Source organism: Meles meles, chromosome 19 (genome assembly GCF_922984935.1).
Source record: "Meles meles chromosome 19, mMelMel3.1 paternal haplotype, whole genome shotgun sequence".
Lineage (NCBI taxonomy): Eukaryota > Metazoa > Chordata > Mammalia > Carnivora > Mustelidae > Meles > Meles meles.
In genome coordinates, this window is record NC_060084.1 from 4,630,867 (window position 1) to 4,657,553 (window position 26,687).

General features: G+C 51.7%; 1 protein-coding gene across 2 annotated transcripts in view; it reads right to left on the reverse strand.

Moving 5' to 3' along the window:
• Positions 1 to 26,687, reverse strand: part of CDH13 (cadherin 13) — a 1,016,524-nt gene that overhangs the window by 63,174 nt on the left and 926,663 nt on the right. For both annotated transcript variants that reach the window (XM_045989377.1, XM_045989378.1), the window contains one exon: positions 25,575 to 25,828. In XM_045989377.1, coding sequence (XP_045845333.1) covers positions 25,575 to 25,828 — 254 coding nt within the window. The remainder of the gene's footprint in view (positions 1 to 25,574; positions 25,829 to 26,687) is intronic.

Consider the following 26,687-nt stretch of genomic DNA (forward strand, 5'->3'; position numbering starts at 1 on the left):
TCTAATGACTCATATAAGTGGAATTGGATAGGATTTGGGTTTTGTGGCTGGCTTATTTCACTGAGCAGAATGTCCTCAAGGTTCATCCCTGTAATTGCTGGTGTCAGAAAGTCCTTCCTTTTTAAGACTGAATAATATTCTATTGTCTGTACATGACACGAGGGCTTATCCATTCACCCATGGATGGATGCCTGGGTTGCTTCCACATTTTAGCTAATGTGAATAACACTGCTATAAATATGAGTGCACAGATATTTCTTCGAGACCCTGCTTTCAATGATCTCGGGTTCCCAGAAGTGGAATTGCTGGACCAAATGATAATTCCATTTTTAATTTTTTGAGGAGTCATCATCCCGTTTTCCATGGCAACGGTACCATTTTAAATTCCCAACAACAGTGCATAGAGTTCCAGTATCTCGACATCCTTGGCAATACTTGTTATTTCTTTCCCTTCCTCCTTCTCTTCTCGTCTCATCTCTTCTCTTTTCTTTCTCCCTCTCTCTCTCTTTCTTTTTATTCTAACGAGTGTGAGTTCGTATCTTGATGTAGTTTAGCTTTGCATTCCCTTAATGATTAGTCCTGTTCAGCACCTTTTCATGAGCTTATCGGCCATGTGCGCATCTTCATTGTAGAAATGCATAGTCCTCCATGTGAAGATCCCAAACAGAACAATTTCCCGGGTTGCCCTCCTTGAACACACTTGAGTTTGGCAGCAACCCTCTGAAAAAGAGACGCCCAGAGCAGCGCGGAAGCCCGGCTCACAGTTCGGTGGCCCCCGTTCCATATGCCAGGCGTTAGACTTGGAGATTCTCTTAGCTTCTCTCAGAGCCAGAAGATACCTTTGCCCAACACTGAACTTGCAGTTACTGAAAGTCTCCAGGCCCTTGAAAGTTGACTTGAACTGGTGTAAAGCCAGCTCTCCTGTTTTGAATCAGAGGACATTTGGCCACGTTTCAGCCTGTTGTTAAGCACAGGGTCTCTTGACCTTGGCACTGCTGACTTTTGGGGCTGCATAATTTTTTTTTTTTACAAAGGGGCTGAACTATGTACTGTGGGAAGTTCAGCTGTAATTCTGGCTTTTGCCTGCTCAAGGCTGGTTGCACCCCCTCCCAAATGTTCTAGATGTTGCCCGATGTCATGGGGGGGCAATATCACCCCCAATGAAGAACTGTTCTAGTATATTTCAGACATCTAAAGATGGGTGACTTTTTTTTTTTTTTTTTTTTTTTTTTTACAATGTGGGGACATTCAAGATTTTCTAGTAATGAATAATGTCTCTTCAAAGTCTCTGTTCTTTCCATGAATCCAGACAACTAGAGAAAGAGGTGGACATAATGAACTGGGAAAGAAACAGGGTCAGGAACTGAGAAGAACACTTCCCAATACATTTGCCATTTATCTGACACGGACAGGGGACCACCGAATGCAGAGCGAGCGCTTGGATTCTGTTACGCGGGATGATGAGGTCCACGAATCAAATATTTATTTCCTTGTCGCGAGAATGAAATTATTCATTTCATTCTCCTACCAGCACGCATGACTAGCTCTGGACAAATATAAACAGGTCTGGTTTAAGAGGCTCACCGTGGACAATGGCGGAGCATTGGCGCTCTAGACAGAGAAATATACAAGGTCCTGGTGGACATGACGATGATTGAGAGACACGTCCTGAGCCAAGGTAGGGTTTCCCAAATAACGATCAGTGCCTGCAGGACGCTCGGTGTGGGAGATGTGAGGTGTGTGTATGGGTAAGGTTGGGTAGGCAGTGCGGATCAAAGGGAGATTTCTGGCGAACTCTCCTCGCTTGGAAGAGAGAAAAGGATGGCAGTTGTAACAAACTTGTGTGGCTGCTGTAACAAATTTCCACAAACCTAGTGACTTGAAACAATGCAAATTGATTATCTTGGCGTTCTGGAGGTCAGAGTCTAAAATCAAGGTGTGGGCAGGGCTGCCTTCCTTCTGGGGGCTGTAGGGATGAATCAGTTCTGGTGTTTTCCATGGTACCCAGAGGTGCACCCGTTCCTTTTCTCAGGGTCTCTTTGTTGCATGGTCCCAACCTCTCCTCACATCTTCTCCAGCTCTGATCCTCACACCTCCCCCTTCTGAGGATCCTAGGGTTATGTTGGGCATCACCCTGGATGGTCCAGGGTCAGTTTACGGCTCAAGAGCCCTAATGAGTCACAGCACAGAGATTCTCTTTACCCCGGAGGGTCACACATTTGGAGGTTTCAGGGACTGGAATGGAGGCATCTTCAGGGGCTAAGGGGCTGATTCAGCATAGCAATGTGAGCAGGAAGGGAAGGTCTGAAGGCTGTGAATTTTCACAAAGAATGTGGCTAGGAAGATGGCAGGTTCTTGCTAAGATACGGATCGCCTGATCCACTGAATGAGTGTGCAAATGTCCGCTGTGCAGGAGAAGCCCCTTTAGGGCCCCGTCCTTCCCTTCTCCTTCTGCCCCCCCCTCCCCCGAGCCTCACCTCCCCCCACCCCCTGAGCAGGACTGATGTGCCACCAACATGGGGCCAAACTAAAGGAGGTACAGCTGGGCCATCCCTCTGTCTGTCACTCATCTGCTGTCCAGAGGACACAACTTGTTTCCAGCTCCTGTGGTGACAAGCAGCAGGAGACAGCCGAGAGAAACTGTCAACAGCAGAGAATGGACAGCAAGCCCTCCCCAAGACTGGGTACGAAACATGTCTTCACCCCATCCCTACGGAGAGTCAGCAGTGGCCTTCCTTAGTTCTCAAGGGCACAAGCCCCAGCTTGGAAGAAACAGAAAATGTTTGCTAGGATATTTGAAGAGGCTCATGTCCCGGAGCTACAGCAGGAGGGCACTGGCGGGTAAGGCCTGTTGCTAAGCTGCATGCTTCCCAGCACATGTGTGTACCCTCTTGTCCTCAGCTGCGTTTTCTGCAAAGTGGGGACAGTAGGTCCTGTCTCAGGGTTGTTGAGAAGACGAAATGAAGAAACATGCAGAAAATGCCTGGCACTTAGTAGTTGCTCAGTAAGGCTTAATTCTGTTTTTCTTTGACTTTCCATCTGACATCACTGCTTTTCTTTTAAAGGCACACATCTTAAAAAAAACCCCAAAAACCTTTAGTTTTGTAGTTTATTTTCTTGGTGACTCATGGAGGGAGGTACAGTGGTCATGGGATGACAGGTGGAAAGCCCAGAAGACAGAAAGCCTTGAAGTGTAGTGAAATATTCAGTTCATTTACTAGCCTAGAATGACCACCTGAAAAACCTCAGATTCTATCCTCATAGTCTGTTGAAGCACCAGAGGAGTGAACAGTTTAGCAAACTTTGTGAAAATACACAAGCCCATGTAACTTGAAGAGGGGAACTTCGGGTTCAGAGAGAAGTCATCAGATGATGTCAGAAAAATCTGGACGTTTCCAAGTTAACACTGGTCCCTCTAAGAAGTCCAAACCCAGGGACCATAGGTATCAGCCATGTGCTGGAGGCCAGCTTTGATGGTGCATAACAATCAGCGTGATTTCACTCACACACCAAAACCATTTTCCCAAAATTGGACCCTTATTATTAAGTTAATAGAAGAAAAATTCCAATTGAACCTTGGAAGATTTTTTTGGCTATTACAATAACATAGATTTCAATTTGGTGGAAAGCGAGCACTGAAGGCTTTCAACAATTTTCCAACGGAGCTTAAATTCAGTTCTAAGAACAGTCCCCGTGTCATCGCCAGGGAAGGAGTCCTTAGTCCCTGGAAACGCATTGAGGGAGCAGTACCGCTGTCCCCACATCCGGGCCCGGAGTGGCGGGGTCGTGGTGGGCTGGGTCACAGCGCGAGTCCCCAGCCTTGTGCGGGAGCAGCGCGTGCCCTGTTGAGTTCACACGCTGGGCACACGGTAAAGATGTCCCTCCACACCCTAACCTGTCCTTCCCAGGACACGAGTCTCTGCCTGTAACTGGCTTGTTCCGTGGGATTTGAAGAACTATCTGAGTGCTCCCAATCTGTCCTTACGGCGAGAATGACAGTACCTTTTATTGTCCTGGTTGGGGCAATCATTGTTATTTTTGTTCATTATATTGGTTGTCTGAACAGCCCAACAACAGTGGATTAAAAACTCGACCTGAGAGAAAAGCGTTTGAAACACCCATCTCTCCCTTCACTCACTTGAAGTGTTTTTATCCTCCAGATCATTCTGGAAATCGGCCGCAGGTGCACAGGGCAACACGCGCTCCAGCCCCCTTCCCCAAATGCTCCCGAACCGCAGCCAAGGTGAGTCATGGATATGTTGGGAGACCTGGGAGAAGAGCCCTTGTTATTTATTTATTTTTTTTAAGATGCCAGGAAATGTCTTTATAGGACCTACAGAGGGGAAAGGCTTTTTCATTTCTCCTGGTAAAGAAAAGTGCTGTCCACAGGGTTAGCTAGATGGAGTTTCCCAGGATGTATTTTGTGCAGCTGAATGGATGTTCTAACAGCTGAACGGGATGCGTCCCAGGCGACAAGTGCTCGTTTGCGCCCAAGATGGGCTCAGGGGCCCAGTGGTCTAGGCCTGTGTTCACATTCCTCGAAGATTAGAAAAGGAACCCAGTGCCTCTGGGCGAGTCTGCGGAGAGAAAGACGAGCTTCCTTACAGTGCCCTTGTTTCTTGCTTCTTTAAAAAGTTATTTTTCGGTTTATAAAAGCGACGTGTTCAACCTAGAAAACTTGACAATACAAAAGCAGAGTGGGAAGAGAAAGAAGAAAACCCATCCGTGCTTCCAGGAACCTGAGAGAATCACTCCCAACCTTGTGCATTATTTTATTCAGGAGCGTCTCTACGTGGGATTTAAATAATTGGGGTCGTACAGGTGGCCGGCTTTAATATCCCACTTTTCCCGTTTCACTTTATATCAGGAACAATTTCCCCTGTCTTAACAGTTCTTATAAAACTGGGGCTTAATGACAGTACATTAGTCTGTCACGGGGCTTGGCTCATTATTTATTCAACCCGCCTCCTGTTGGGGGACAGTCAGGCTGTTCCCCAACTTTCTGCTGTCAGGAACAAGGCTCCAGTAAAGAACTCTGCAGGAAGATCCCCGCTTCCTGGTACCTAAGCCTGACACCACCGTTTCTTTTCTTTTTTTAAAGATTTTATTTATTTATTTGACAGACAGAGATCACAAGTAGGCAGAGAGGCAGGCAGAGAGAGTGAGAGGGAAGCAGGCTCCCTGCCGAGCAGAGAGCCCGATGCGGGACTCGATCCCAGGACCCTGAGACCATGACCTGAGCCGAAGGCAGCGGCTTAATCCACTGAGCCACCCAGGCGCCCCGACACCACCATTTCTGATGATTTCTTGGAGGTGAAGTCCTAGGCGTGGAATTACTCGTCTCAGAGAGTACGACTGTTGGAGAAAGGCTGATACATAACACAACACGGCTTTCAGACTGTGTGCCAATGTGCCTTCCTCGCCTTAACTCTGTTTTAAACTCACTATTTGACTCGGTGCATTTTCCTCGTTGCAGGGACCTGGCAAAGAGGTGGGCGAATCAGGGAGGGAAGCTCTCTCACCAGCCTTGTTATTGGAACTCCGGAGACGCGGGCTCTTAGGTCCAGCGGATGGGCTGGGGAACACTGCCCGTTATTCAGAAGGTCTCGGGCTCCGCTCTTGTGACCTGCCCCTCATCCCTGCCTCAGATTCCACGTGCACCCCAGGCCCATGTGGCGGTGAGCTGTTTCTATCGGGGAATCTGTGGCCTGTGTCGGTGCTGCTGGTGCTCGTGCCCAAAGGGGCCGGGTTCCTTGCTACCTCTCCGCACCCCCCAGCCTCTGTGCTCGGAAAGTCTCTCCTCTCCGGCGAGTCACCTCCTGTGTTCCAGAGTTAATTCTTAAGACAGAGCCCAAGGGAAGGCAGAAGGGGACCATCCCTGGGGGAAGGATCCAGAGCACGTGATTTGCCCTCGAGCGTCTCCCGGCCAACATGATTTTCTCCCTGGGTGTCCAGGTGGGCTGCATTTCTCAGCTTCCCCTGCGCTAGGCTGGGGTCTTAATGCCACTTCTGGCTCCAGCCACAAAGCCCCCGGAAGACCCTCCTCCTCCTTTGTGCACAGCGACCCCGCAGGCCACACCTGGAAGGGGCAGCCCCCCCCCCCAGGCAGAGGAAGCCAAGGAGGTCTGATGCTCACAGGATGTGGCAAGGAGCCGTCTGCCCCGCCCCTTTCTCCTCACTGGCAGTGAGTGACCTGAGTGAACAATAAATATTGTGTTAAGCTGTTGAGACTGGGGGGCTATCCCTGGTAGGACTCTCACTGACAATTTCCGTCTAACTGCGTGCATGCGCGCTAAAAGTTGGGTTAAGTTATGTAGGAAGGCGAAGCCCCCAGTGGAGTTGGGAGTGGGTGGGGAGAGACGGCTTAGAGGACAAGGTTTCGTTTGCAATGATTCTTGAAGGATTACAGTCATGGCTAATATGCACTGGTTCCTACTATTTTCCAGATGCTGGGCTGAGAGCTTTGCCAGATCGGCCCTTTTAATCCTTCCGATGACGCTAGATATTATCTCCTTTTACATCTGGAGAGAATGAGACCAGCAGAGGTTAAGCGACTTGCCCAGAGTCCCACAACTCTCGGAGACGGGCCGGATATTAAATCCCATGCGAAAGTGGGACTCTGACCGCTATGTCCCTGCAGCGTTCAGCCACGTGGCTGTTATGTGGAAGGAGACACGGGGGAGCCACTCGGTGCGAAGGGGCAGGGAGGGGGAGACGAGCAGAATACTTAGCATCGCAGACGGCAGGGGCTCTGGGCGTGATGGGCCTGGCTGCGAAGAGCTCTGGTGGGTCCTGAGGGGGTGGCTGGGGGGCGGGGTGCCCAGGGTGCCCCTCTGAGCACGCAGACACAGGAGAATGGGACACACGAGAGAGCCACCAGATGGTGGCAAATCCACACGAGGGGTCTGGACGGTCTTGTGTGAGCTTGAACACCTGTGCCCTCAAAGGTCTGTGTCCAACTTTGCGGGGAGAAGAGCTGCACCCAGGGCTTGGCCTCCGCCTGGCGGTGGGCTCTGTGATGGCACAGAAGACGCACCCCCCAGATACGTGTCACCCGAGCAAGCTGATGAACGAAACACGCAAATACGTCATTTAGAGAAGAAATGCATCAGGAGCTCGGACCCGTCATCCGACTTCTGTATGCAGCCCCCTCCCCCCACCTGGTCACCTGTCCCCTCGCCATTTCTGTTCCCAGACATCCCGACACCGAGGGCCTCACCCTCCCAGCGACGGAAGGTCAGTAACTGCAGCCCTCCCCGAATTAAGTAATGACAAAGTGAGTTATTATCACGCCCGGCTTCTGCTGGCGACGGAACCTGCAGCCGGGACACCTCTCTGTTGGAACGCTCACACCACTGTCTGGGCAGTGACATGAAAAATGTTCCCTGGAATTCCCCGGCTCGCGGCCATACATCCTCAGTCCTGACGCCGCGCTTTGGGGGGAACAGTGTGGTTTTGTTGAGAAGGAGAGGACGTGCAATTAGATTCCTCTTAAATGTTACATTCATCCTTGTTAATCAAAGATTAGTACCTCTTAAAAAAATAAACACAGCTCAGGTCCCCAGGAAGCTGACAGTGGCTCCCACGGCCTGCTTAATGACACAAAATGAAACAAATCGTGCCTTTCTGCCTCTTGAGTGTGGAATTAACACGATGAAATATAACGGCGGCCGGATCTGGGGCGTGGGACTGAAGGAGACTTTTAATTTCTTTATTGGGCTCTGTGTTCGTGACTTTTTCTACAATGAGCACCCTTTGCTCCTTAAAAGGCTTTTAAAGGGGCGCCTGGGTGGCTCAGTAGATTAAGCCTCTGCCTTCGGCTCAGGTCATGATCTCAGGATCCTGGGATTGAGCCCCGCGTCGGGCTCTCTGCTCAGTGGGGAAGCCTGCTTCCCCCTCTCTCTCTGCCTACTTGTGATGTCTCTCTCTGTCAAATAAATAAATAAAATCTTTTTTTTTAAAAAAAGGCATTTAAATAACTAAATATGAGAAATATGAGACTACACTCTAAAAACCTGTAAACAAAACAAGTAGAAGGAGACTTTGCCCAAACCCCTCTCTCATTCCACTCCCCAGAAGGAACCCCTATAGTTGGCTGGGCGTCTGTCCTTCCAGATGACTTCCTGAGCGTTTTCTATTGTTTCCCATAACATCTATTAGATCTGGAAGCCACTTTTTATTTGCTTCCTTCCTGATTCTCTGACTGTTCCCCAAGAGGAAGGCCTTGCTTACCTGGTTCCTCTCCCACAACAGCACCCGGGACAGAGTAGGTGCTCATTTAACAATTGTTGAAGCAGCTCAAGGACGGGAAGGGCTGGATGGGGGGAGGCACACTATTAAAACCACCAGCGCCTTCTGGCGGGGTGGGGGGCCCTTTTGGTCTTCGGACGGGTTTCCATGTTCCGTCTGCTAGAGATGAGCCTGAAGCCCACTGGGGGAGGGAGCTGGAGAGAACGAGTTACTCTGCAGAAGGTCCCTGTTCCTGCTCTCGAGGGAGAATCGGGACACAGGACACCGGCATGGGCAAATCACAAAACAACTGTGCTGAGCGAAAGACACCAGACAAAAAGGAGTATGTGCTCTAGGATGCAATTTATATCAAACTCTAGAAAACACGCTCTCCTCCATAGGGGCTCGCACCAAGCCATGGATGCCTGAGGGGGAGGGGGCGGGAGGGAGGGTCACAGAGGGGCATGCGGCGGAGGGGTGCTGGGGAGGTGCACTGGCTCGGTCATAGCTTCACGGGCATGTACGTTTCATCAGAACTTATCGAATGACACACTTGAAAAATGTGAAATTCACTGCATGTCTGCTACGCCTCCATGAGCTGTGGCCCAAGGAGAACTGGGGGTGGCGGGGGGGGGGCAGGGACAGGGGGAGACTGGAGAGAGGAGTCACCATAGGTGACGAGGTTGGGGTGCTTTGTGGGAACAAACCCTGTAAAAAACACAGAAGGAGGAGGCAGTGAGAAGGATCTGTGGTCGGGGACTGTGGGGTTCCAGCCTGAAGCAATTTGGGGCCACGTCACCGTCTCCCCCTCACACCTCCAACATCCTGATTTTGCTGGTGACGGCGAGCGTGCAAGCGCGTGTGCCTGGGTGGGAGCGGGACGGAGCGAAAGGACGCGCACAGGATGGTGAGACGACGAGGAAGTGGAAGGAGCTTGTCAGGAGGGGAAACCAGGAGCCACAGCGCGGGGCCTTCTTCTCCAGCCCTCTGGAACCTGCAGGAATCCTTGGGAAGCCTCCGGTCTGCTCCTGGGCACGCAGTCAGGATTTATCACAAGCTTATTTAAGTCTCCAGGGCTGACATCTGGATGCTGCCCGCACACTCAGAGGCTGCTTATTGAATGAATACAGGACTATTGTTTTGATTGATTGTCAGAGAAGCAACTGCTGCCTTATTGAGTATTGACGATGGACGTCGGACAAAGACTGATGGACTGTCACTGGGCCTTAGATCACCTTGCATCTGGCTGGCACGTTTCACAATGTCTGTGTCCTGGAGTCACGCGTTTAGCAAAGGTTGGGTGATGGCTCGCTATGGGGGCAGGCACCGTGCCAGAAGTTGGGGAGAAAAAAGTTCTCGTGAACCAGGCCTTCCTCAAAGGGCTCAGGGTGCGCAGAAGACCACAGAGACCTCGTCACACAGGAAGGGACCTATTGCAGAGATTGGCAAACTGTGGTCCAGAGGCCAAATCTGGCCCTCTGCCTGTTTGTGTAAATAAAACTTTATTGGAACACAGCCACGCCTATCAGTTGATGGGGCAGCTTTCGAATTATAACAGCAGAGTTGAGTAGTTGAGCCCGAGACCCTGAGACCCACAAAGCCTCTATTCCTTATCATCTGACCCTTTATAGGAAAAGTTTGCTGACTCGCACTCTAATAGCAGAAGCTGTGACGGAAGCAACAAGTCACCGGCCCCGCTTGCTAGCAAAGCAGCTCTCTGTGTTTTAAGGGAGTGGGCTCCGTGGGTAAGACTCTTCCCAGGACCACCTTTTTGGTCCACAGAGAAGCCAAATGGCTTCCAAGAAAGAACCGAGATACAGATGTTCTGCCCACCTCACGAGCTTCTCTGAGGCAGCAGTACCGTGCACACTCGGGTGACGCCATCCCCTTACCGAGGTGGCCATGACCCTCCCCATAGGAGGTTCAGCAGAGCCCAGGTGCCTGGGGCACGGGGAGAGAGGGAAGCATCGTTTATCTTCTCCAGCGCGAAGGGGAGGTTCACACCAAAGAGGAGCATCGAATGATAATTAAATAAAAGTACTGAATTGGCACTCATTCCCCCTGTTTCTTAGAGTCAGACCCTGATGGAAATCCCCTTCTAGATTTTGCAAAAAGGAATTAAATACTAACCACCGGACAGGATTCACTATAGTCTAAAGCCTGCTGGAAAACTGGCTTTGACGATCATTGCTTATTTCCAATTTATTCATGAATTAAACAAAAATTTGTTGACTGTCCAGGATGCATCGGCACGGTTCAAGACTCCCGTGGCACCTGGCTCCAAGGGGCTCCCAGCCCAGGGAGAGGGCAGACAGGCAGCAAGCGTGCAGGCAGGCAGGGGCTGTCTGTCCTCGCTCTCCCCCACAGCCCTGGTCTAGGCACCGGGAATATCGAATGAAGGACCCCAGCCACTGCTCCTGGACCACACAGAGGGTTAGGTTCCTGTGAGCCTCTGGTCACCTTTTTGTCAACTAAAACATCCATTTCCTGATTTCACGTGCGCTTTTGTTTAAAGACGCTGTATGTAATGCACATGGTTGATGGCGAGCATTGAACGCATGGCCAGCGGACTGTAACTCGGGCGTGAAGGCAGCTCGTCTAGCACCCCGTTTCCTCCACGAGGCCCATCCCTGCCTTCTTGCACAGAGGCACACCAGACAGCACGACTCCGAGGGCCACTGGAGACAGCAACATCAACACCCAAAAGCACGAGAATGCAAAAAACGTGGTGCCAAACAGACCTCGAGGGCACGCTGCTTTACTGTAGGAGAGCGGAGACAAGATGGTCGAGCATGGCCTGTTTGACATCAGCTGGAAACGTGGGACAAGCGTCTCCGCTTTGCTGCTGTTCCGCGCGTATCCGCACGTGACCACGAAAACACCACCAGTATTTTGGGTCACAGTTAAATTTTAACATGTTGCCTTTGCAAATACAGCAGGTGTGAATAATGAGGATGGGTGCGATTCGAGGCTGGGAGAATGATTTCTTTGTCTTTGCGGGGAGAATGAGGGAAGAAAACACCGGGGGTGGGCCACGTGTTTGGAGTGGAGAGAGGCGAGAGAGAGGGAGAGAGGGAGAGAGAAGCCATCAGAAGGCCAGACCAGCAGAATACTGCATGGACAGACACTAGGAGGAGGACAGCTTGGAAGAGGGACGCCAGCGGGGACAATTATGACTGTCCAGGTGAACAGGGTGTGGGTTAGACCAAGCATGCTCAGCGGAGCCCCAAGCACACAGAGACTGAAGACGCCATCACTAAGACGAGTAGATGCACCTTCCCGGTAACGAGATGATCTATGTATTATTTATTTTGTGAGCTGGAGAGGTCTAATTTTTAGACAGTAAGGGTGAAATATCTTATAGTAATCACTCGCCCATAGATGCTCTTTGGCAGCCGCTCAGAGAACAGCTCATTTCCATTCCAGAGAACAGCTCATTGGTGGGCGTCCCATGAAGGGCACTCAGAAGGACACCAGCAGGGGCCCTAAGAGCCATTTTTTTTTCAGCTCTTCTCTCTCTACTGGGTCCTCTGGTCCTCCCATCTCTGCAGACTTCGAAAGAAGCCCCAGACTCAACTCAAGGGGAGAACAGAGAAAACACTGACCCTCTGAACGCCGACCCTCAACTTAGCTGACGAAATAAAGATCCTAATCGGAATAGAATTTTAAAGACATTTTATGGGACTTAAAGAGAATGTACATTGCACTGGGTGCAGATTTTTTTTTTAAAAGATGATTTCCCCTTTCTCAAAATAAATCATTTCCTTATTAAAAAACTCTTTGGCATAAGCATGTCTGAATTAGAATCCCGTCCCGTCCCTTCCACTCACTGATTTTTTGATCCTGAGCGTATCTGGGTCCTTCGCTTCCTCTTCCGTAGGGTAGGGGTGACCACACCCACTTCCGGGGCATCCAGGGTGGGGATGAGAGAAAGCACCGTGGGATCTCTAGATGTTGTATTTAGTTACTTCTCACATTTGCCTCTCCTATTATTTCATCATGTTTTATTTATGTTCAAGTTTCCCGTTCTTTCCGCCTAATCATCTTAAACATTATTTTACGGCCTCGTTTATTTTTATTTGTATTTATTTATTCAGTCCACAGATCTCTTTTTTTCCTTTGGAGCCCGGCTACGGATTCCGTGGATGAGGAGGGTTACAGTTCTCCCGTCATGTCTCTACTCTGTTTCTGCCCGTGCCACCAGGATGCACGATCAGGCCTGGCGCAAAGGGTCTCCGCGCAGTCTAGGGTTCGGCTGAACGCACGTTCACACCTGCCCCCGAGCCACAAAGTCACAGAGCATTTCTGATCTCATCCTTTCCATCTGCAGAAGAAATGGGCCCCACGGGACAGAACGGCCTTCACAGTCTGCTCCTATCCTATCAGAGCAGGCAGCAAAAGGAAAAATCAGCACCACGGATCCCACTTTACTTATAAATTTGATATTTTGTTTAGCATGGATTTTCGTATGAATTTTGACATGAAAAATATTGTCTGAGTAGATTGTCTGTCTTGATGGCTGAGTTTTCTGGCACATCGTGAAAGCGTGTGCCCCAGGGGATTGTGTTGCTCACGGCCCCCCTGTTCTGAGAACACCCAGAACTCCACAGTCTTCCTCCAGAGCCACGCCTCCTTTATCATTCCCCACAGCATCCCGGGCTCCCCTTTGGACAGACCCCTGTTTCGGGGGGTGGTGGTGGTGGTGGTGGGAGGTAACCACCCGCTCCCCATCTTGCCTGGATGCAGGGGGACTGGCTTGGGGACGTGCAGCTCAGCTCCAGCAGATCTGACGCTCCCTCGCTGTGCAGGGTCGGGGTGGAGCGGTCCTGCTTTCACCCCGGGAGGTGTAACTCGAAATGCCAGGCTGTTCCCTTGGGGGTAGCCCCGACAGCCTCCCCTGTTCAGTTCTCTTTGGTGGCCACTCGTTTTTTCCCCTGGTTTAGCCACTCGTTTTTTCCCCTGGTTTATCCTCTGGCCTCCTGTCCCTTCTGTGATCCCCAATATCAATCTAGAAATTTCTTGTTGTATTCCACTTAATCTAGCTGATGTTGATTTCTGCTGCTTGCTGATGCTGACAGTTCCTTGAACGAGAAGTAATCGGAGGTGCTGAATTGTAATGCCCGCTCCTGCTCCCTGGTTAAGTCTCCTCTGCTGCATCTCTGTCCAACACAGTCGCCCAGATCCTCAACTTGTTTGGGGAACAGAGTCTCTACTTGTCACGGTGTTATTTGCACGGCATCAGAGGCTTTGCAGAACATCTTAAAATATTGACCCATTTAATCCCGATGCTCAAACCAGGAACAGTTTTACTAGCAGAAAATATGACTGTGCTACACACGCTCTACAATGATCGCGAAGTCAAGCACACCTGTCTGTCAGGAAGCCGGGCTGCAGCCCTCGGACATCGGCCGCCTGCAGGTCCTATTCAATAAAGGTTCACCACGCATCGCCGTGCTCTGTCCTGAGGACTCACTTACAGGCGAGTGAACGGCAAATAACAAAACTTAGTATTTAGAAGCTTCTTTCTGCTTCCTTCTGTCTCCCTAGGAATGAGGAGGAGACAGCCATCATCACGAGACCTTCAGCAATGAGAGCCCCCAGGGTTGGCTGTGGCCCCAGCGCCATTCCTGGGAGCCGCAACTAACTCCCACATTCAGCCCTAATAAGTGTTGCGTACGCTTGCTTATTCTAAGCCGGAATACGGGAAAACCACAGATTATAGGAAAATACCCTTTTCATTCTTGAATGAATGCCTTTACACTCTGCGTTAGGAACGACGACTGGTTCGCTGAGTGGCTACTCTGGGCCAGGCACTGTGTTCTCAGCGCTTACCCTGAATTACCCTCCACGGTCACTGTCACTGAGACCGAGCTTCCCCCTACTGCACAAGGAGGACACCGAGCACAGAGAAACGGGGTGTCTGCCCGAGGCGACACACCTGCAAAGTGGCTGAGTGGGGATTTGTTCCCATGAAGTCGTGCACTCCCTGGAGCCCGGGCTCTGCCACCTCCCTTCGCGAGGCCGCATGAGACTGGTGCAGAGCGGGGATGCTTGGCGGCAGCCCCTGGAGGCAAGACAGAAGGAAGAGTCAAGATCTGCTTCCCCCGCAGCCACAGAGAAAACACGTTTCACGTTTGTGCTGCTCAGGTGCCCCTGATGAGTCTGGCAGCACTGGGAAGTGAGCCCCGCTCCAAGACCCCCGTCTGAACAGGTGGCACAGGGAGGCGGGGATGAAAGAAACAGGGAAACTGTGACAGAGGCATCCCTGCTGGAGGACAGTGGCGAGAGGACGATGGACGCACGCACCGACCCCTCCCCCCATGCTTTCTGCAACCCCTGCCCACGCGGCTCGATCCAAACCCTGCCTGCGGCCCTCCCAGGCATCGGGGCAGCGGAGTGTTTTACTGTGGGGCTCAGCAGCAGAAGCGGTCAGAGATTTCAGGACGATATGCTCAAATCAGAAACAGAAGGTTCGGTTTTGATCCGAGGAATGGAACCTGACAGAGCAGGGCCATCGAGCCTGTTGCCCTTGCACCCGGAGGGCTGAGCCCCGGCTGGAGTCTGGCTTCGGAGGCAGAGCAGCAGGAAGGAGAGAGCTCTGTCTTGCAGTCAGATTTCCTGCGTGTGACTTGCGTGTGACTCCATGTGACTCTGGGTGAGTTCCTGACTCTCCCTGAGCCTCACTGTCCTCACCTGGAGGGAAGGGCCGTCCCAACCCCTTCTTTATGTGTTGCTGTGAAATTGGACATGACCGAGCGTGTAAGGCACGGAGGACAGTGTCTGGGACAGAGAAAATACCCGCTGGTCTGTCATAACCACAAGCACATCTGTGCGGCTGTGAGCAAGGGGCCAGCGTGGGCTGTCGGTGTTGGAGGAGTGGACGGCAGGACGGGGCAGGGCACGCTGGTGGCAGGAGAGGAGAGGATGGGCAGAGCCGGGCCAGCCGAGGGCTGACCCACCCCTGGCTGAGTGTCCACTCCATCCTGGGCCCACTGTGTCCACTTCGGCTCGGCAACTTTGGGGTCCAGCCGCCCAGGTGAGAGCGCACGTTGTACCTAACCGTGGCTGGGTCACTTACTCTCTGGAGGGGGGCCTTGTGTAGAACGTGCCAGGCAGGGCCACCGCCGGGCCTCCTTTCCTTTCTGCCTTCACTAACCACTTTGGGGATCTCGAAGACTCCGGGATTTAAATTCCATAGGAACGTGGACGGCACCCAGACTTTTCTGTCTAGCCCAGACCCTCCCTGCTCTCCAAGTCCTACTCCCTACCTCCGACTCAAACTTGTGTGATCAAAACCGAGTTCCTGATACTTCCTCCTCTGAGTCCCTTCCCAAGGGAGCTCGCCTGCTTCATAGATGTCCACCTGGTCTGGGAGTCCACGGTCACTCCTCCTCTCTGTCTCACACACACACACGCACACACGTGCACACGCACAGGACTGGTTAGCACATCCCAGCTGCCGTCACCTCTCAGACACGCTCAGTATGGTCTGCTTCTCACTGCTTGTACTGCTACCGCCAAGTCCAACGCAACTCCGCCTCCCACCTGGCTTATCGCGGGTCCCTCCCCACTGGTCTATGTGGTCTCCCTTGCCCTCTTCTAAAACCACCAGTATTCAACTTCCTGTCTTGTTCACAGTAAAATCTTTACCTCCAAGCCCCTCCGGCCTCATCTCCCCACCTTACTCACTCTGCCCCAGATCCAATGACCCCTCCCTCCCCGCATCTCAAACCTCTGCACACCCTGCCTCAGGGCCTTTGCACTTGTTTTTTCCACCCCCTCCCCAGATAATCTGCATGGTGCACCCCTGCTTCCTTCAGTTCCCTACTGAAATGCCGGGCCAGCAGCGAGACGTTCCCTGACCCCCCTCTCTAGAGTTTCAGACCCCCACTCCTTTTTCTTCCTCTGCACTGATCACCCACAACTATGCTATCTACTTTCTTGCTTGCTTTCTCTCTGCCCCACTGGCATATAATCTTCATCATATAAAGATTATATGATATATTTTTTAACTGTTTCTGCTGCTGCTGTATCCCCGTGCCTAGAAAAAGGCCGGCGTGTTGTAAGTGCTCATTACCTAGCAGGGGTAAGAGCTGGCCTATCCCACCCCAACCCTCGTCCAGATCCACACACGCAGCCCTCACGCAGGAACGCAAGGCTGGTTAGAGCTGACTCCAAGGGGGTCTGCTCTTATCCTGCTAGCGTACACAAGGAGACCCCTGAAATAAACTCTGTGGGAGACCTTGGTTCAGGGCCTCATCTTGAAAATGCAAACTGCATGACTCCTCTGGGACAAAACTGGGAGCTGCTGCCGAAACACACTTCTTCAATTAGCTACAGGACGCGCTGTCTCTGGTTTTTTACCTGTGTTAGTACTAAGGCCACGATGAGCCCTTCGTGAGTCTCCTAGACGCTCTCGGCCACGGCCTGGTGTTGCTGATTGACAAAGTGGGGTGAGAAGATAAATCAGCCATTCTCCCTGGTGGACTCAATTCTCTTGCCATCCTGAAACGTGTGCCTTTCTCTATCAATAGGTTCTTGGTAGCTTCTGCAGCAACCTTGGTCTATCTCAAATGCCTTCATTGGAATAAAAAAACCCAAACCAAACCAAACCACCGAGCACAGCAGAGTGATTAGCTTAGAGAAAACAGTGGGCGAGAAACAATATTAGCGTTTGTCAATATTTCCCATGTTGGCCCCGAGAATTAATTTCTCAGGCTGACAAGAATAACCATCCTAATTATATTCAAATATAACCAATTTGAAACCATGCTTTTCATAATGAGCGTCTGGCCCGTGGCAAATTTACAACAACACGTGGAGACGGATGTTAAAAAGGTGGTTGGATTATAAAATAACCTTTCAACGGCTGGTCCAAATGGGCAGCTCTTTCATATTCACCGAACGGAGTGCCTCGAATTGAGGTGAACAGTGAAAATCTCCCATCTCTGGATCGTCGTAAAAGCCAGAATTCTCCTTTTAGCCACTGAAGATGTTAAATCTTTAAACATGCGGTTGTTTAATTTATTAGACCTTGTTTCCCCCTGGCATCTTCCGAACAGAAAATCTGACCACTAAAAATAAGAGCCAGCTGTGCTAATATATTTACATAAATAATTAAAAACTCTGCAGCCAGAGCAGGCGGTAAAACGTATCGCCACCGTAAACTTGCAATACAAGAGCATCACTTTAATTAAAAGCTACAAAGGCGCCACTGTAAACAATTCCTTTGCATTTCAAGCTCTGTGTTTGTTGACTGGGAAAAGAATTCATTCATTCAACAAAGCGAAACAGAAAGGACCTCACCCCAAATCCCGTTATTGAGGTCAGTAACCACATTTAATTAAGATGAAGTGTTAATAATATATTGGAGTAGAGGGAGGTTCTTTTAATTTCCCCAGGTAGAAATGTTATTTTTTAGCCTTTAACTCCTGATTAAAATTTAACAGGTGGGAGTCACCCCAAATTAAACTCTTAAATCTGGTTTTGAAATCTGTTCTTGGCAAAACAAGGAGTCTGAAAGCCCCTTCTCCCCTCCCCACAAATGGGAGGCTACCATACACTTCGAGCCTCTGTGTTCCCGAGAAGGCCAGTGATGACAAAATCCCGAATTTCAAGCGGACTGGTTTTTGACATCTACTTCTAAAGATCTTAGAAGATACAGACCGAAATGTCCTATAGACAGCCCACGATTTTCACTTGATTTCCCCTCATTTCTGTGATTTTCTCTGAATGGTCTCCAACATTAGATTAAACAAGGTGTTAAAAGGACTTGATGACTCACAGGCAAATCTGAAACTGGGCATTTTAACGAGTCTTGGCGGGGGCTGGATTCTCATCACTGCATGTTGTGCTCTGTAGCAGCTTGAGGAATGAATTCCACCGCGGAGCTAAAAGGCCTCCAAGTCCAAAAGCGGGGAGAAGAAGGGAAAGGACTTTCAAAAGACCCAAAGAAATCGGACAAAGAAGGCTGCAATTGCCAGAGAGGTGAGGCTCTAATTTGGATCCGGGGTTCAGACAGTCCGAGTTTCGAGCACAGGCTCGGTGTGGATCAAGGCGTGGGAGGAAGAGGCGGCTGATGGCCATGGCCATGGCTCTTGACTATGACCCTCGTGGAGTCGGGAAGCCCCGTTGGAGGCCTGTCTGTCCTGCTCGGGCCTCACTCCTGGGACTGGTTTAAAACAAGGCCACTTGCTGATGTCACAGTTGGTAGACATCAGTCGGCGTTGGAAGGTACAGTAGGGCATGTCTGCTTACGCACAGACATGCTTCTACACGGACACCTCTGAGGCAGCGACCACTACTCCAGGCCAAGCCGACTAACCGAGCACGTCCATCTGCCCGGCCCAGGCCGGGCTGGGGCTATTTCAAGAACGCTCAGTCTTCTCTGTCCCTGGTGGCCTCCTCCCAAGCCCTAGCAGATGTCCTGGCATGCATACACAGGCCAAATACATTTTTTGGTCCCATAAAAGTTTTGAGATCACTTTGGCCTTTGGCATGATTGAGCTATCAGGAATACTTCATTAACAATCCCCTAGGATGTCTCTGGCAAGGTGAGATCTGCGAATGGCCTGCAAACAGATGGTTTCGCCGACTTTAAAGTTGACCCTGGTCATGTCGCTGCGATGCTCTCTCCGGATGTTTGATGTCTATTCATTTAGATTTTGTTCTTTTCTGACTGTGGAGACAACGGATTATGCGTTCGGGTCCCTGACACGTTGTAGGCCCCCTGGAGAATCGGAAGGTCCACGTGCAAGGCCTCAAGTGCTCATTCTGGGATAGTACTGATGTGGCTTCATCAGGGGGGATGGCTACCCTCCTGCCATTCCCCCCCCCCCAACACTGCCCCCATCACAGAGCCCGGGATCGGTGAGAAGATGGAGGGTTAGGGCGGGAATGACAGTAAGGCATCAGGAGGGTAGTGCCAGATGTCCAGAAAGCACATGTCCAGATGCCCAGGGAGCACAGTCCCGAGGTCAGAGCAGTCCCCCGGCACCGGCAGAGGTGATGCCCAGCCCGCCTCAATGGGACACACATGTGGACGCCGTGGGCTCTCAGCAGTCCCAGACGCTCTCCCCACACTTCTGCACATTCTCCTCCCATGAAGGAGGGCTCTGAGAGGCTCCCTGAGGCTCCGCTTTCCTCATCAGTGAAAAGGGAGACCAACGATGTGTCATTTGTGGGATCACGGGCAATAAATGATCCCCCAGTGAAGGTGCTTTGGGTGCACGTTGATATAAACACGCTGGGCACTTTGTCCCGGTACCAGCAAGCTTACTGCCCTCTTTCTCAAACACCTGTCTCTGGAGGGTGCGGAGACGGTGCCAGTTTCAGGGATGGGGGGCAGCTGGGTCCCAGGAGGCAGAGAGCTGCACAGAGGCATGGGGAGAGTGGGGTTTCTGAAGGATTCAGGACCGCAGCGATGCTTGGAAACAATTTCTGCTGCCTGGCTCTTTGTTCCCAGCTGGCGACCCCTGGTTTTGACTTCCCAAGGAAACCATGTATTGTCCTCCTTCCTTCCTTGCCCTCCTGCCTCCGACCTTCTTTGTGGGACACATGCTCCTGCTCTCACGACTGCAAGCTCCCCGGGGGCTGCGGGCAGATGCCCTCTCATTGACAAGCGAACGCACAGCACCCCGGGGTGCCAGCAGGCTCCAAATGAACACTGTTCAACTGAGTAACTGAATGAGCGGTAATGATAATCCTCGTGCTTTCCCCCCGCCAAGGATTTGGTCTTTAGCAACATGATTATCTATTATTTTGATTGCACAGAAATCTAATATCATGGCAGGTTTTATCCTTTTAAATTTACCCTGTGGTTTTTCGTTATGGAGAAAAGCTCGGTCCCCAAAGTTTCCCATGGCAGAAACGTCTAGTTACTCTACAGTGCCTCCTTTCTTCCCTTCTTAATTCGTAAAGAACCCCAGTTGTAAAAGCTGGTTGCTACCCAGCTAAACGACCATACGGTCTGGTGTCCCTCGGAGTTGGGTGTGGTCATGGGACTAATTTTGACCAATGAGATTTACACAGTAATGGGGCTGACTTCCAGGACGTTTCCTTAAAAGACAGGAGACCTGATGCTCTTCTTTCCCCTTCTCCCATCTCACTGTCTGGAATGTAGACATGAAGGCTGGAGCACTAGCAACCATTACAGCCCATGAGGAAGGGGATGCCAGCCTGGAGGTGCTCGAGTGGTGAGCAGGAAGGAGACTGGGCCCCGGGACAGCTTTGTGGGAGCGCCATACAAGCCCTGGGCCCTGCCGTGGCTACTCTAGACTTCTGTTCCGGGAGACCAAAAAAAGAGAGTTCTATCTTTTCTGAGCCACGGTCATTTAGAATTTTCATGTTATATTCAGCCAAACTCAGCCTTCACAGATACAGCGCTGCTCGACCCACCCTTCCAGGGCTCCCTGGATGAATATTTTTTCCAAAACCATGTTGAGCAATGATAGGTCATTTCACGTCGGTACGAACGATATTTCTCAACACACGGCTTATACATTCAGTGTGTGGGCAGGAAACTCTGCAGCAGCGTGGTTTACTGTAGACCCCGGACAAGATGAGCTCGGTCTGAAAAAATGCTCAAAATAGGAATTGCTACTTGGGTGCCCCCAAGGAAACCCCCCGATTGTGAAAGACAATGAGATACGTCCTCTCAGGCTTTTGGGAAGGACTGAGCCGCCGGCTGCCTCCCCAAAGCAACGGAATCAACGGTCAGGGCCCAAGGGGTCCTCCCCGGTATTCATTTCACTGGTGGAGAACGTGGGACAGAGGCAGTTTGTCATTTGTCATACATTTCCAGTGTAGCGTAAGGATCACGGAGCTGCTCCGACAGTAATTAGCGAACAAGCTCAGTTGCAAAGTCTGCTCCTTATTAGAGACACCCGAATGTCATGAGTGTCACGGGGAAATGCCGGGCTCCTGTCTTGGGGGCGTGGAGGCGGGGCTGCGGTGTGCAGAGGGGATGGGGTGAGGGAGGCCAAGGCGAGAGGCTTTCTAATCCTGACATCAACTCAAATCTTAAGGGAAAATATAAATGGGACTGCGTGGGTATAAAAAAAGAATTCTTTTTACGACAAAAGGCATTAACAATACCAATACTTTGGGTGCAAAGTATTTTCAAAAAAACTCTCCGGGAAATTAATGATGCATTCAACAATTTAGCTGTAAGCATGTCCACTGACCTTTTCAAAAAATAATTGCATACAATTGGAAACACTCTTAATATCTAATAACAAGGAAATGAATGAATAAATGTAATAAGATAATAGAATGTTATCAAGCAATTAAAAGTAATGGCCGTGTCTTGACATGGGAGGTTGTTCACCATGTCCTGGGAAGCAGACAAGGCAGGTTCCAAAACAGGACGGGTGATGGGAGCCATTTCTGGAAATAAAAATGGAAGGTTTCTCACATGGGACATTGGACGGAGATATACCCACGTTGTTAGGAGGGGATTTCCTGTGCGAGATGATTACCGATTCTTTATTCTCAACTGCCTTTTCCAAAGTCTCCTCCATGAACTATCTTAACTTTATAATAAGGATAAGAAGATACAAGTCACTAAAAAGAAGAGTTTCGTCTGTCACCAGCCCGCGGATGTCCATTCTGATTCGGCGGAGAGCGAGGCGATGGGCTTTTTAACAATTTTAATAACTCGGGCTTTTCAGTGAGGATATTCAGTCTGAAGCCCGGACACCTCCTGCCTTCAGCGTTACAGGCTTCTCAGAGATCAAGGCGCCTTTCACAGACTTGACTGTTCCCCGGTGAGATGAAAGAGTGCCCACCAGGGGCCGGCTGTGCCAGCCTCATGTCCGAGACCAGACGCGCCTTTCATCACGGGAGACAGGACACCAGCTGGGACGGGAATCGGCTAGAAAGTTCGTAAGTTTGGTGTGGGTTCGGGGTGGGGAGGAGGTTCCCCTGCTTTGACAGGGAAGGAGCCTGCCCTCAGGGTTGGGGCAGGACCTGTGTCAAGGGCATCTCCCCCTGGGCTCAAAAGCTCCCAGGGCCTGGGGAGACACTGGAGATGAAAATGGGGTTCTTGGGGCTGAGTCACGGGGAATCTTGGAGTGAAATATTGATAGGGATAGACAGGGTGGCCAGAGAGAGACAGAGGAAGGAGGGGGAGGGAGAAAGGGTAGGAAAGGAAAAGGGCAGGGAAGGATCAACAGCTGCAAGTAATAAAGGGACCATTTCTCCCGGGAGAGTTCCGGTGACAAGAGCTGCACCTGTCCGTGATGCTGTCCCTGCCTCTGATGAGCTCAGGACCAGCACCAGGGGAGGCGCGGTGGAGGGAGCAGAGAGCCAGGCCCAGAGAGGAGCCCTGCCAGCCAGCTGGGGCCCAGCGGGAAGGGCCGTGTGGGAGGAGTCCGGCCAGAGAGAGAAATGTGTCTTTCTCTCAACCTCTCTCTCTCTCTCTCACACACACATCTACTTTGTTTTGCTTCAAGGCTGGAAGGGAGTTATCTCCAGACACTGCTAGGCTCAATCTGTAAATGCTAGAACTCGTAAGTAAACCAGCCACAGGGAAACACCTCGGCGGCATTTCCTGAGGGCACTCATAACATTGAACGTGGCCACAGTGACTCTTGGTGGGTCCTGGCGGCTCAGCCCCCATTCTTGACTCCTGGGAAGCATATCCCGCACTCCTGCGGTCATCATGGCGGGACGTGGGGCCCACGGTGGGCACGCTCCACCCCCCCCCCACCGGCCACTCCATTTGGCTCCGAGAAGGGAATGTGTGCAAGTTGGCCCAGTGAGACCCAAGTGTGGCCCTTGGACTTGAACTTTCAATCAGGAAGCATCTCTTCCTGGTGGGAGGGTTGAGGACGGGCACGGCTGGTGGCCATTCAGGCACGGCTGAGGCTGAAGCCCACCGGGGTGGAGGGGCAGAGCAGAGCCGAGAGGTGTGGTAAGAACATACGCCAGACGCCCGCATTCTCATGCTGGGTTCCCTCGGGCCCGTGCACCTTTCAGTTGCGTGGGCTGATACGTGTCCTGTCGGGCTAAGCCACTTGGAAGAGGGACTGGCAGCTTACGGGGAAGGGTCAGATCTATGACGACCGACTGGGGCTTCCCACACTCCTGCCTCTTCCCTCGGGTCTCCCATCTAGGAACGAACACATCCCTTCCTCCGACCTCCTCTTTTCACACGCCACAGACGGACGTTCTGTCTGTGCTACAACGGGGAACGCGTGCATCCCGTTCCAGAAGCTGCGTCCTGTGCACCACGGCTCCCAGCCTGGTCCTGACACCCTCTCCATGTCTTGGCTCTTGCCAGTCACGCCCTCCCTCTCCGGAGCCAGAATCCTGGCCTGACTCAGTGTGCTGAGCCTGCTCTCCGAGCCTGTCCCCCATTCCCAGCTCCACATGCCATCTGTAGGATGGGATCCCCTTCCTCTCTCCCCATCAGCTGCCCGCCGTGGTGGGCGGCCACATCCGGAACATCCGCTCTGATGCCCTTCAGGGTCCTCTGATCTGAGAGACTCATGACCGCGGGCTGCGCAAAGCAGACGCACCCGGGGTACGCGAACCCGCGTGGGTGAGCAGCACGAGCGTGGGAAAGGGTTGGAGGCGGTTCACTCATTCTCTGTGAGGCCGGGGAGTGCCAGCCCGTCCCTTCCCATCCCCTAGAGACGCAGCACGGCCCCGAGTTCCTGTGGTGTCGTGGGGCCTGACCCTCAGCATGTTCTTCAGTTCTATCTATATGCGATGCAGTGACTCTTCTGGCAAATTCCCCGGTTCGCCCAAGTCGGCCAGAGCTGGTCTTAAAACAGAGAACCTGGACAGAGCTGCCTTTCCCGCTGCTGCTGTCTACCATGCTTCTGCCCCACGCCACCCTGTTAAGGCTTCCTGACTGGCGACATCCCAAGTCACCCAGCGACCGCGGAGCTCCCCGCCACCCCAACGCAGCAATGACAAGCCCATCAAAACCCCACATTTGCTTTCTCCCCACCCCAGAGTCATCTCTTTCTCCTCCTGCTGTACAAGTACAAAATGACAGTTAAGCTCCCACAAAGACAATCTAAATGAGTGCGTCCGCCTTACCGGCTGTTAAAGCTACAAGCTTCCCTGTCTGAGGACTTAAGGAAAACTTGCTCTTTGATATTTAAATTGCGTATTTCCTTTGCCTGGTACCCAGCAGGAAAAGCAAAGAGAGAGAACAGAAAGGCGATTTCAGGGTCACATTATTATCGGATTTGGTATAGTGCAGGCCTGTATCTCGTCCGTCCGGCATTCGGAAAGTTTTGTTCTGAAAGTAAATCGCCTTTGGGGATCGGAAACCAACGTGCGCCGCGTGCCTGCCAGCTCGCTCCCCGGTAACGGGGCCGTGTGGAGACCATGACACGTTTCCAGGTGTTTCGAATCGGGAAAATACGACCCGTGTTTATTAGAAGTGTATCTAATACTTGATTATCTGTTCCTCCTAGGAGAGGAAGATTAGATTTTGGAAGAGAAACATTAATAACTTTCTTTTGCGGAGACAAGCGTGCGTTTGGACCTGCATGCCTGATTCCGGCTGCTCGGGAAACATGGCACCAAGGAGAGCAGCTTGTCCCCGCGGGCTCCGTGGGTAATGATCATTTAATTAAATCTTGTCACGAAAACACCTTCCTTCTCAGCACCGGACCGAGCGCAAGAAATGAAGACAGAAATTTTTAAAGACTGTTTTCTTTTCTTTTCTTTTCCTTTTTTTCCCTTGGCTTGCCATGTACCAGTGGAAAATCTAACCCCGATGTTCCAGTTCTAAACACAATGATGTCTGTTACATCCCCTTTTGACCGGTTGGGAATCCACAGCCCTAGGCGGAGAAAGGGCTTTTGCGCACTGACCTGTTTCTATTCTGATTCATTCCTCCGCTAAGCTGGGCAGCCTGGAGCTGTTACTGAACCTCTCTGAGTTCCTAATACGCTTGTCTGTCTGTGCAGTCAGCCAGCGCCTTCCTTAGCAAGTCGTGGTGACCAGAGTGTGGGTCAAGTGTCTGCAAGGCAAGGCGCCATAGTCCGTGGGTTTTCTTTTCTTTTTCTTTTTTCTTTTTGTTTTTTTCAGGGACTATGCTCGGCAGACCCCTCTGGCCGTTTAGAGAGACAGCCTGAAGTCCCTCTCCTCCTGAGCTTCTACTGCTGGGAAGCAGGCGTGGGGGCAGCAGGCCCTCCACCCGGACTCAGCCTGATCTTGATACAATCAGCCACAGACGTCACTGCGACACTACCTTCTCCTTACCCAGATCCCTAACAAATTTAATTTAATGCTAGTTCGCTCCTGACAACCAGGCCGGCAGCCGGAAAAGAAATACTATTTCTGCGTGACTCGGGTCTCCAGTTAGAGAGCGGCTCACCCACCTGATGGTTTGATGCTGCAGGGAATCGGGGTCCGTGGCGTTCACGGTCAGGAGCACGCTGCCCACAGAGATGTTCTCCTGCCTGGTCACCGTCATGGGGTCCGGGTAGAAAACTGGACCCTCGTTGACATCCAGGACGGTGATGTGGACCGTGGCCGTGGAGCTGGGGCCGTAGGAGACGTCGGGCACCAGCGGGTCCTCATTTTCCACTTTGATCAGCAGGGTGTGAAAGGCGGAGATCTCGTAGTCCAGGGGCTGGAAAGCAGAGACGGGAGGCTCAGCATGTGTATCTGCTACAGAGGGCAGAAGGTGCCTTTGCCCCAGGTCCCCGCGACACCCCACGAGCCGACGTGTGGGTGATCGGGGATGGATCCAGGTTTTGTGGGCTAACGTGAATGTAGCGTGGGGTCCTCCTTAAGGATATGCAACATCCAGATACAGAATTGGGATGGAAGCTGGCAGTTTTGGAGACTGAGAAGTAAGTGACAACACATGATGGGAGTCCACATGCTAGGGTCCCCGTCTGAGACCATCTAAAGTTGACGCCCTCACCCCGCCGACATTAAAAGTCTTCCTACCTGTAACCTGTAGCCCCATGACTCCGACACTCCATGGGGTTCGGGGACAAACAACTCTGAAACCTGAGCTTCGCCAGTGATGGGGTCACCCTGCCTCGGTTACTGTGGGGGGAGGTCGAGTGGAAAAGGCAGCCCCAACTTCCATCTTTAATGTTTCCATCTCCCTGGCCACAAGCGCCGAGGCTGGATTCTGGACAGCAGGAAATGGAGAGTGTCTCCTGGCGGGTGCATTTCCGGGGAGGGCGTGGTGTAGGGGAAAGGACTGCAGAGGATTGGAGACACGTGGGGTTAAGCCTCGGGGCCCTTCCCCACCTGAGGGCATTTAAAAACCTGCGGGCAATTTTCAATGATCACCACGAGTAGGGGCTCTGTGGTCAGATACCGGGAGGGATTACGAGACACGTGGCCGTGCCTGGGAGGGACCCTACAGCATGACGGTGGATGGTCCTGGCCCCAGGGTCACTGAGATGCGGCCCACTCTAGGTGATTTCGCAAAGGGCTGGTAGAACCCGCCTCCCCCAGCGGCTGTGCAGAGT